We start from the raw sequence: 12,222 nt of genomic DNA on the forward strand, positions 1-12,222 counted from the left end.
CAACACCGCTTTTACATTCATTCACGGCAGGGGCAGTGGCCTTCTCAGCGGGGTTCAGGCAATAAGGAAGTTAGATTAAGTATTGAGTGTTGCGAAACACCAACAAGGAGCAGAATTAAACCACACGGAGTTAAGAAAAGGCGCGCAAGAGGTGTATGCAGCGAAGTTAAAATTTGTTACATAGACATGCAGGTGGCCACCAGCAGGAACAATGGCTGGAAATTCAAAGCCAGCTGATTAACGGAGCTAATAAATTGCACGCCTGGGCCTAAACGCATCCGCGAGATTAGGAGCAGCCGCCTGTTAGTGGCAATGTTGTATAGTAGGGGTGCAACAAAAAGACTGGGTTAAGGAAAAGCGGAAGTGTAGACATAATAATTAGGCTAGCTATGAAGTGGCAGAGGGCAAAAGAGACATGTAAGGAGCATTTATGGATTAGCGGCACATGGAAAGGAAAAAGACGCGACTAGGACTATAGCATACCTATGGACAAGTAGTGATAACAGAGATACAAGTGAGGAATTGATTTTTTGCATGAAAAGCGGTGTTAATGAGCTCGAAAATCGGGCCAGGTGCTATTAGAAGATATGAATACCTGGCTGGCAGTAATGCCTCATATGCACCGTCCCGCCACCGGTACAATCTCGGAGGCTGCGCGATCTCGGAGACCACGCAAGGACGTTGGCGCGGACTTTGCGGTGGCACCACTCCATAGCGCGCGTGTCCAAAGGGAAGTGTCAGAGAGGAACCATCTTCAGGGGGGTACGCACCTCATACTATACGTTTCGGGTGTCCGCATACGTGGATAGACAGTCATCGTAGGTGAGTTCTGCCCGAAGTTTTGCAGAATGTTCTTTGCTTTGATATAGCGTAGTTTTGTAAGAACCGCACAGTAGTTCTGGTGAGATAACTGTTGAAAGTGACTATGCTAACGCAAGTGCTAAGTCAGGCAAGCAGCTAATGCGTCATGTGGCTTTCTTCAGGGTGGCTTCCCCCCCCTCCCAACACACACTTTCTCAGTCTATCCTTTATTCATTAAACTTGAAGAGAAGACAGATATAAAGATCACGTTTCGAAAGGTGTTATGTCCGAGTTTGTGTTGTGCCAGAGCTGCCTCTGAGCATCTCACACTGTGGAGGTATAATTTCAATACTATGAAGCACCGTCCTATATTCTTCCGTGCAAGCCCGCAGTTCCTCGATGAACACTTTCCTGACCAGTGGATAGGAGAATGGGGATCAGCGACCTGGCTACCGACCTCGCCGGGTTTTTGGCCTCTAGATAATGATGCGTGCTGTCAATGCAGTGGCGTGCTGGTGTGTCACTGCGTGTGATGGTGTCCTAATTCTCAAGTTGATTTTGTTCGACAGTACTAAGAAAATAATAAACAAATGGTATTCTGAAAGAAAGTTTTCGGCAGTCAGATCCCAGGGCTCAAAGGGGTCACTCAGTGCTTATCAGGTATACTTCCGTCATTGAGACTACTCCTATCAAACATGGCGACAGTGCTTAAAGTTATTAAAAAAGAAACGCCTAGTTTCAAAGCTTCTTTTGACTTTGATCTGGTGAAAGCGGAAATGACTGCAGTCTAGAAGCGGCAAAGCAATCGCCGATTGCCCGGCATAATGATTATTAACACAAACGTTCAAAAAGAGCGCGATCATTCTATTGATCTCACGGTACGGCGGGCACACGAAAAAAAAAGAGGTAAATAATAAGGCGAGGGGATGAAGGCTGTTTTGTTTAAGAAGGACGTCACAATATACAATGAGCCGCCAAGAGGAAAGCTCTTAACAAAGTTGACTTCTTAGCTGTAGTGAGAAGTATCGTATTGAAGCATCGATTATCGGCAGCCAAGAGCACTCTGCGGACCGGATTATACAAGATTATGAATGAATGAATTTTATTGAAAGAATGATGGCTCTGTGGTATATGCTCTGGCGCGTGGAGATGGGTAGGGTATTAGAGGAGAGGGTGATGTAGGTGAACCCGCACCGCCGCTGAAGCCCTAGCCACGTCAGTCTTCAGGTCGATGCCCTAGAGGGATTATAGGGCAGCGCTGGCCACCGCCGAGGGCGGACAGATCCACTTCTCTAGAGTTTTTGCTGTACCACGTTGGCGACTGCGGGCATCTTGGAGGCCTGGGAAAGCCCAGGGCATGAGGCGTATGGCCTCAAGTACAGGCACGTACGCTCGCCACTCCTCCAGCGCAAAGGCCATCGCTTCTTTGTCAGTGAGTACTGGCGCACCAATCGTTAATGGGTGTTTGTTTCGTTGGATTGGCTATCTTAGCGTCCTGTCCTGGGTGGCACATGCCTCAGCCCACGTACGATCCTGATCTTCCAGCGAAGAAGGGGCAAGTACGAGTAGCACTGCACAACGCCCGCTTGGTTGCCCGCGTGGCCCGGTACCCAATCCACCCAGACCTGAGTCCCATATTAAGGAGTAAGCCTTTAGTGGCTCATGAGTGTCCGGGCGCAGTCCGTGGTGGACGCAGAAGAGCGGCGATCACCGGCGAGGGGAGCAAGGAGAGGAGGCGCCATGCCAGTTGCCCTGTGCGAGTGGGCGCGTAGGAGAACGCGGACATGCGCGTGGGGGTACGCGCACATCGGCGACAAACCTTGAGCCATATGGCTGTGATTGCATCCCATGCTCGCGGCCACGGCGGCGTTCGTTCGCAGAACAGTTCAAACAGCAACAGCAACAGAGGCAGTCATAGATAGGCTTTCGCCTATCGCAGTTTAGCTCAGCAAAGTGCCCAGAGATTTCTTTTTGCAGCGACTTTCTTGCAACGCCATGATAAGAGAAGGGAACGTTCAAAACACAGGCAACAAATGCGCCCCAACAAGCACTTCAAGCGAAAATGCGTCTCACCTCGCGTGCCGCCATGGAAAAGCCTACGCCCGCCGAAGCTACTACTCTATGCCACCAATATGGAAGACCACAGCCAGGCGATAATAAATAAGGCCAATGGTGGTCCGCAACATGGCGTACACATTCACATGGCATGGGATAAAACCTGACAGGCGGCAGTGCTCGCGGTGGTGCTGACCTGTGACGCATGCATAAAGAGGAAACTACTAAGTTTATTCAGTGCCAATGTTCACCTACCTTTGTCGAGAGTGAACTGCAGGCGATCAAGATGACGCCTAACCGATGGGAGTCATTCTTGCCTTCTGGCGACACAGTGTATCTACACACTGTACATGCGTATTGACGATACTATCCGGCTTACCAAGAGTAGACAAGACTGCGTACTTCATTAAATAAGCAGTATAGAAGTAATTAGATGGTTCGTCTTGCGTAATATAGATTGGGACACGTTGCCAAACTTCATGAGCCAAAGTGTTTGCACACGTAATTGTCTGCGTTCCCCGAGCGTGGAGAACCACATGCACAAATTTTGAGTTTTCCATGAAAAATGTAACAGGATTCCTGTATAGCCCCAGGGCCTGGGAAGCACTTTTTGGGCTGCTCGAAAACTGCTTTCTTATCAAATGGACAGCACCCATGAGAGTTCCATTGTCAAGGGCCGCCGAACGGGACTAGCGAAAAAACATATGATTATGATTACTTAATTAGCGAAAAAAAAATTAAGCATACGACCTGTTTTCTGGTGTCCGTTATTGATAACATTCTGACTTGGAAGAAACTACGAGTTTACAGTTTTATTGCTCCGTCTAGGAAGCTTTGACAGACTTCTCGAAAAAATTATGTCTATGCTGATCATGTGTATATTGAGAAGAACGTACAATTAGGTTTATTGCATTGGATGATGTTATCTTGGGCACCTTTCGAGCGTTGACTAATTCAAACAGCAACTTCGTATCGAGATGCAAAGTAACCTGGCCGCCAGTATAATGAAAAAAAAAGTGTTAACTCATAATAATAATAATAATAATAATAATAATAATAATAATAATAATAATAATAATAATAATAATAATAATAATAATAATATACTTTATTTCATGAATGCAGTACAAATTCAAAAACCGGTGAGCCCAAGCCATGAAGACTTGTAGGGCTGTACCCGGCAGTCCGCGACAAGTAATAAAAAAAAAGCAAGGTTAGCCAGATATAAACTGAAGCAAGCTCCAAAACAAAAGCAAACTACAACACAATAGAAGGGTACAACACCAAAGCAAAGTACAAAAAAAAAGGAGGTACGAGCAAAACCAAGCTACAATATACATAACGTGAAAGAAACAAGGATACACAGCAATCTAGACCAAACAAAACTAATCGAAACTATGGCACGGGCTCTAATGACAACTAAATAGAATAAAGCTAATCACAGGTCTTCTGAACACACTTCTGACTTCTCCAGCTTCATCCAGACTCCATTTGGGACGAAAGAAGCAATGAAAGCAGAGCTCAGCTGAAGCCCATTCTGGAATAGCAAAGACAGTAATTAAATTTTCTTTTGTACCAATACAGCGCACTGGTGTGAAGCATACACTTGACCGAGCAGGCAAGCATTCTTGGAATTGTGTAGCGTATCAAACGTCTCCTGTTGGAGACTTCGCTAAGACGTCCGACTGCATTCGGAAGGCAATATGCCTGTGCCATTCTTCTAATAAAGTAACTATTGTATGGACCATCGATAGGGGCTTATACCAGCCACATACAATAATCCCTTGTGGCCATATATAGAAGCAACAGTTTTTACATAGGATCTCATAGAACCACACGCTGTTATTGCGTACGGAAGCTATAAGACACATGATGTTATTTATTATGGCTACCTAGGCAGGAAAACCTTACGCTGATTAATTTCGCTTAGGTGCTGGTTGCCTGGTTACGAAATTCAAACCGAAAGATGGACGAGGATGTTTTGAGAAGAAACGTAGCCTATTTTTATCAATTTTTCGTGATACGACAACGTGAATGCCGACGAGCAAAGGCGTGAGAATTTTGTCGCTCACCTCGTGGTGCTCCTCATCCACGGAAAGCTTGAATCTGGCGAGAACTTTACACAGAATAAGCTTCATCTCGAGGAGAGCGAAATTTCGCCCCAGACATGCCCTGGGGCCTTTTCCGAACGGCTGGAAACTGATCGGGTGGATGTTCGGTTTGTTCTCCGGGTTGAACCTGTGCGTAGTGGAAAAAGGCAGCCCTCAAAAATAATCGCTTGGCATGCAGCGCCGAGCCAAGGCTGAGACACCGCATTGAGCATGTCCGATAACGCTGCTCAATGTCAAAGCTTAAAGAGACAAAACACTAAATGAGCTTAAAGTTACAGGTTATTCTTTAAAACCTCTATTCTCTTTTATATTGGGGCAAAAGGTTTGTTCGCAAAACATACGAACGTCTCAGTTCAAATTCTTAGCCCTTCGCGCCGAAACCTTGGCGCTGGGACGTCAGCGTGACGTCACGCATATATCAAAGTATTTTTTCGTATCGGAGCCATTTTGCTGAAGTAAAGCTTCTCGAAACTTGCTAAGTCCAGTTTTTGGCATTTTGGCGCTACAATATACTTCATCTGTACCGATAAAACAAATTAAATTCGAGAAGACGCCGTCAAATGCCATGACGTCTTGCCATGGTGTTAGGGGAGCTTCAAGGAGGCCTCGCCAACCATCTCTAGTGTTTTTGATTCTTTTGTGGAGTACTAAGTACGAGCGGCATTTACAGTTTTTAGGACGTTTCTAATGGTTCACCAAGCCTCTTGTCAATTAGGTAATGGTTGGATTTTTTTTATTGCTATTGTGGGAGTATAGCTTGCTCATACAACTACACTTATGTTTCAAGCGATGCCAAGCAAGCATGCTTCATAGGATTCGCCTGGGCATCGCCTTCGCTCGACGTTATGCACATCTCAATCGACCGTGCGGACAGCCCGTACTGTGAACGCCGGCAAGTGCCCGAGACTCTCCAACATGTGTTTTGCGACTGCCCTCTCTACCAATCACAGCGGAAGACGCTGGTTTCTGTGCTAGCGGGCATTAGCAGGCGAACATTGTTTGAAAATACCATTTTGACTGCAATGTGTGACCGTACAGTAGCATCAATAGCTACAAAGGCTGCTCTGGACTACTTGAAGATCACTGAACTAAACATAAGGCTTTAAGGAAACCACTGTGTTAGTGTATATATGCATCCCTTCTTCCTCTACACATTATTTTTCATCTTTCTTTATTGTCCCCTTTCATTTTTCCCCTGTGCAGGGTTGCAGCTGAGACTGACCCCTCTGCCTTTCTAATAAATTGTATATCTCTCTATATTTATGTTTCGCTTTTTGAATAGCTGGTGCTTCACTAAGGGCACCGACTATTTCTACTTAAAAATTCTGGCTCGAACCATCTCAAGATGACTATCAAAACGAATGCGATAGCAGTGAAACAATATAGCGAAACACAGCATTGGGACCGTCTAGACGCCGCATGCATGAGGCGTCTATGCAGCTAGGGTCTTCTCGCACGCTTCGATGATGATGATGACGGTGTTTATTGGCATCTCCTTTGAAACGGGGCGGAGAGAAATGGTCCCCTATTCTTCTTGATTTATTCAGGTCATGGTACATCTACCGCTATCTAACCTTTTGCCTGTGTGATGTCGGTCTTAACTTTAGTATTTATAACTTATGTCACTGCACTGTACCACTGTACCTACGCTTGCAATTCATCCGCTTCCATCAATCCCCTCTTTGCTTTTCATTCACCGGTACTTTAATATTATCGTACTTATCTCGACTGCTGATCAGTTAATCTTTTCTTCTTTGAATCCCAACGCTTCTGTAAGGTGGGCGCTCCTTATGAGTCTCGCTGGATCTTGGCATTCTATTAAGATGTGCCCAATAGTGTTCGGGATTTTATTGCAGCGCACGCATGCGCGATCCTGCGGCGCATATTTGCTCCGTTATGTTTTGGGGCTCAGGCTGCCAGCTCGGGCGTCATATAGCAGGACAATGTCATTAGCGTTATCTACAGATTCGCCCTGACGACTTCTTTCTTGCCGTTTTTTGTAAATATCTGCGCTCTTATTTTGTTTCCACCCATTGCATCCGATTTACCATCGACGTTCCTTGCACTTTCTTTTTTTATTACACCTTATTGCCTATTTGCACTTTCAATAGCCCTGTAATTGGTTGTCAACTTTCTTGACTTCCTTCTACATTCCATGCCCATGCTTTTGAAATGCAGAAATTTATGCACTTTTGCTGGTCATTTCTTTCCATCCATGTTCCTTAGTCTGTTTTCATGCGTAATCTGGATCTGCGCGTATGTGACTTCAAGAAAAACCCAACCCGTGTCACCTTGCACTGCCTCATTTATGGTTTTGCCATGGGCCCCTGAAGTCAGTCGGCCGAACAGCTTCTGATTAATCTCCAACTCCGGAAGTAGTTCTGATTTATGTTTAGTTTAAAACCTTCGCAAATGCATTTGCGAATGTTTAGCGCTGGCACCATTACCCCTTTTCCAAATACCTCGCATTTATTGGATCCACAATGTGCTCTGTTTCACGATTGCTGCATCCCGCTTCCCTGTCCCTTCGAAATCGTCCTTGAGTAGCTCTTTCCTCTGTTTATGGATACACCAAAGCATAGAGTTTCATACTATTACTAGAGGGAGCTGGGGCGCTAGTTTGTACGGGAGATACCAGCTGGGCAGTTCAGCCTGCATGGGAAAGACTTGTAGTACATGGATTTGCCTAAACTTCGTCCTTCTTGCTTTAAACAGCTTCGTTACTTTGCCAATTTATCGCTTTTATTTAAATGGCGCGTTATCGAAAAATTGCGCTGATTCCAAGCACTGTGGGAATCGACGTTATGCGAAACGTTTGGCAGGCAGCTGGTCATGCCGCAGTGTTTGGGATTCCGCAAAGCGTTCCCAGGTTGGCCAGTGTGTTTGTGTAAATCCACTAATTGTGTTGCTAACGTCAGTATAGTGCACTAGAATTAACACGAGTGCGTTTGTGTTTGAAAACAGCAGCAAGACGACGACTAAGGTAACGACGATAGCACGATTTCTAGGATCGATAGAGTGGATGCAGACAAGTGGCATGGAGGTGCGAGAGAGGTAAGAAGCGCAGAAGCTAAGTGCTTACTGACGGCAGCAAGTTGTATCACTTAGAGAACACAAGTCGGTGACTTGACGGCGACACCGTAGCACAAGCCGAAGCCCGAGTCCTTCTATAGCCATACGGACGAGTAGTGTTGTGCAGCTGTTTGCCTTTGCCAAGGCGTGGTGACGCTGTCGTAGTGGAATTCGGTGCAGCATTGTCGTGCTGGGGCACTATGCGCACCAGGAAACAGCACGCTGCGATCTTTCATTAAGCGGCCCGGTTACGTCGAAAAGGGCGGTGAAAGTACGGTACGAGCTCTTGGAGGAACTAGGAGCCAGTGCGTTGCTGTCGGGCGCTCGGAAATCAAAGCTCGTCAGAAAAACCTGCTTTTCAACCGCTGTTTGAACGGATGCAACCGCCACCCGCCAAGATGCCGGGATCTTACGCACGCCATCTGGCTCGAGCGCAAATGGCACGCTAGAATCAGAGCTGAGAGTCGGATTAAGAAGCTGGAATAACGATCCAATGACCATGACTGCATCCCAAACACGACCATATAGTCATCGGCCCAAATCAGTAGACAGCTTGGTACACTGGGTAGGCATAAGTTCTTGTCATTGCAATGTCATGTCGTGCATGCTTTCATGCATGTCATGGATCTATCTCGCTTTTTTCATTCATGTCATGACATTAATGGGAATCATGTCATGGCTTGACATACAGACCATGCCATTTGGGACATTTATTCTGAGAGTAACATGAGAAGGCATTGATGTCACACATGTACACGTGACAAGCACACGTACATAGCAATATATCTAGTTAAAGAAATGCATGTAATGTAATTGAAACCCTTGCAGTCATCTCATTTACGACATGAATGTCATGACATGATTGGCATTCATGTCAGTTGCGTTTTTAGTAAGTTATATAGCAACTTATCCATGACATAAATAAAATGACATGACATGCATCACATGAATGACATGCATGTCATGAAGTGATTGTCATGAATGGTATAAATGACATGAGGTGATGGCGTCGTGGTCCGTTCACGAATAAATAAACAGCTATTGTTCAGTATGTGCAATATCGGTCCATCTTGAACAGTGGGCAATTGATGAATAAATTCGATGACTGTCAACAATTCTCGCTCCTGTCGTCATTTAGTCGTTGATTTTCTTCGAACGCAAGTTCATTCAATAAACAGTAGCGTGCTCCAATTCATTTTCCCGTTGTTGCCTCATCACCGTCGCTACATAGACTCACAAAAGTAGAATAGCCTCCTGCCAATCACCCAGAATGTTCGTGTCAAGCGCCCACCTAACGCCTTGGGGACTGTTAGCTGCACACGCATCTGCGACGCTTGCGCTTCATCGTCGTTTCACTTCACGCGAACAGTTTGCTGCAGGCGCCACGCCAAGGACAGAACGGGAGACACGAGTGCGCCTTTCATTATCGTCCGGCACCAGCAGCGGACCAAGCACCACCAGCTGTCCCAATCCGCGGCATGTGTTACCCGCAAGTTAGAACGTCTCCCTTTCGTCCCACGTGTTCAATGCGAGCGGGAAGAGAGCCGAGCGAAGTTGTTTAACGCACCTCGTATCGCGCAGAAGATCGTGAAACCATTCAATTGTGTTTTGCTCACCTTTCGGGGTCAAACTTGTCTGGCTCCGGCCACAGTTCTGGGTCCTGGTGGATGCAGGACACTGCTGCCATGATGCTGAGGCCTCTCGGGATTCTCATGCCATTAAATTCGTAGTCCCTTTCAGGTTGTCGACTCACGAAACTGCATAGTTGTATACAGTGGTAGTGCTATAGTAAGTGAAGGTGCACCAGTGATTGCGCACTTTCATTTTAGCCATCTTCATCGCAGCCAAATACAGTCAAGCATGCAAGTTAACAAGAAAACAACTGCCAAGGAAAGCTTGCGCAACAAGAAACTTCCAAGACCGGTTGGCAATGGCTATCACGGCCACTAGCATGATGAACGACGATAAAATTACCGAAGGTGATTTTATTTTTCTCATTGCCAAGGGTATGTAGTTGTTTCTGGAACCACTTTTGATCGACTCACTACAAGTAGTGCAGTTTCTCTGAAAAGAGAAAGCTTTGCCTTGTGAACTCCATTCTTGCAATGCATGGGAACAGAGAAATCCTGTAGCTCGCCTTCCACTGCACAAAATTTGACTAGGTTTGCTGTATTTAAAGCAAGAGAAATAAATATCAATATCTTTTCACAAGAAGTGTCGACATTATAAAGAAATAAAATTAAAAAATAAACTGAGGCATCAAGATTACAGCTTTGTAACTCTTCGATAAAACGAATATCACAATTCTGTCAGCTACACCTACTGAAACATCTAAAGCGCACAAAATTCAAACATTGTGCACCTCTCTCAAATATACAACCAATTTTTGAGTGATAGGCTCCAAACCCTCATGAATATTGCAAAAATTGCATTTACACTGTGCACTGATATATGTATAGCTGCGGCGGCGAAAAAAGCACAATGGCTGTATTGGTATAGCACAAAAGAATAAATGCGACGTACGTAAAAACACGTCCATTTTTGCAGTGAGACGTTTCGGCGGGTGGGCCACCCTTCGTCCGTATATCCGTACTGACGAAGGCTGGCCCACCTGCCGAAACCTTTGACAGTAAAAAAGAACGTGTTTTTACGTGCGTCGTGTTTTTACTTTATACGTATGTACTGACATAATGACGAAGGCTGGCCCACCTGCCGAAACGCTAGAAAGTAATAAAGAACATGTTTTCACGTGCGTCGTGTTTATTCTTTTGTGCTATGCCAACGGAGCCAGTGCACCTTTTTCGCCGCCAAAACTATATATATATATATATATATATATATATATATATATATATATATATATATATATATATATATATATATATATATATATATATATAGAGAGAGAGAGAGAGAGAGAGAGAGAGAGAGAGCACAGTTTAAATGCATTTCTTGCAATATTCATGAGGATTTTGCAGAATATCGCTCACAAACTGGTTGCATATTAAAAAGAGCTGTAAAATGTACGAATTTCGTGCACTTTAGGTGTCACGGTAATATATATATATATATATATATATATATATATATATATATATATATATATATATATGAACAAGAAGAAAGGGAACCGAGGGGCCCGATTTTTATTAATCATACCATAAGAAGCCAACAAGCAGAGACACCAAGGCGAACATAGGGGAAATTACTTGTGCGCATCCACTTGGAACGAATTCTGTGGACAGCACCAGTTCCGAGATATTAATTTTCAAGGTGTCCGTCGAAATGAATTGGTGTTCCAGTTACTTTCCTGCTTCAATGCATAAAACAGCACCTTCTTTAAAAAGTAACTGGAACGCCAATACCTTTCGTCGGGCACTTTGAAAACTAATATCTCGGAACTTGTGCTGTCCAGAGAATTCGTTCCAAGTGGATACGCTGCGCTGACTCAGCGCCTATAGTTCTTAGATTGAACTATGTGGCGTTTAATTCTCTTAAATGCAACAAATCTCATTCAGATGGGTCTAGCGTTTGTGAGATTATTTGTCGGTTTTAGATGTATTTACGCATGGAAATAGGCTCCTTGGCGCCGAGCCTCTTGACTGCCTTCCAACGTGCATGACGAGAACGACACACACATTTTTGGGACGGCAAGCAAAAAAAAAAAAACCTTCTCTAAGAGGGTAGCCCACTACAAAGGCTGTCAGCGCGGCTACAGTCGAACAAACTTTCATCACATGCAACCGAGGCCAGTTACATCATTTTTGCACTCAAGAACAGAATTCAATTAATGAAAAGAACAATTTGTTAATATCACGTTTAGAAGGGTTAGAAACACTAAATTTTAGGGCATATACCTCGACTCTCCTTTGCAGTGGCATGTGCATATACAGTACATGACATTGCACAGATTATATGAATTGAAATTTCATTGCCTTACAAGATAATGTATCCATTATTATAAACAGTCTCTCTACTTTATCACCCCTGTACCAATCACCTATACAGCACTACACGAAATGACCTACCTCGCTTTTTGTGTTGTTATGAAGGCGATTTTACAAACGTGTAAAATTTTGGGACTTTATTAATCACTTGGATATGAAGTGACGTGGATACTATCGGGGCGTATACGTTATCGCCCTTCTAGATAGAAATTCCAACGGGTGTTCAACAAGGTGTG

At 44.6% G+C, this 12,222-nt stretch overlaps 1 protein-coding gene across 2 annotated transcripts in view; it reads right to left on the reverse strand.

The window, feature by feature from the left end:
• Nucleotides 1–3,943: 3,943 nt before the first annotated feature.
• The window catches only part of LOC126548137 (cytochrome P450 3A24-like), a 104,883-nt gene continuing 96,604 nt past the window's right edge, over nucleotides 3,944–12,222 (reverse strand). For both annotated transcript variants that reach the window (XM_050196253.3, XM_055063431.1), the window contains 3 exons: nucleotides 9,656–9,796; nucleotides 4,929–5,094; nucleotides 3,944–4,393 (listed from right to left, as the gene is read on the reverse strand). In XM_050196253.3, coding sequence (XP_050052210.1) covers nucleotides 4,295–4,393; nucleotides 4,929–5,094; nucleotides 9,656–9,796 — 406 coding nt within the window. In that variant the 3' untranslated portion in view covers nucleotides 3,944–4,294. The remainder of the gene's footprint in view (nucleotides 4,394–4,928; nucleotides 5,095–9,655; nucleotides 9,797–12,222) is intronic.

The sequence above is a fragment of the Dermacentor andersoni genome, chromosome 1 (genome assembly GCF_023375885.2).
Source record: "Dermacentor andersoni chromosome 1, qqDerAnde1_hic_scaffold, whole genome shotgun sequence".
In the NCBI taxonomy this organism is placed as follows: domain Eukaryota; kingdom Metazoa; phylum Arthropoda; class Arachnida; order Ixodida; family Ixodidae; genus Dermacentor; species Dermacentor andersoni.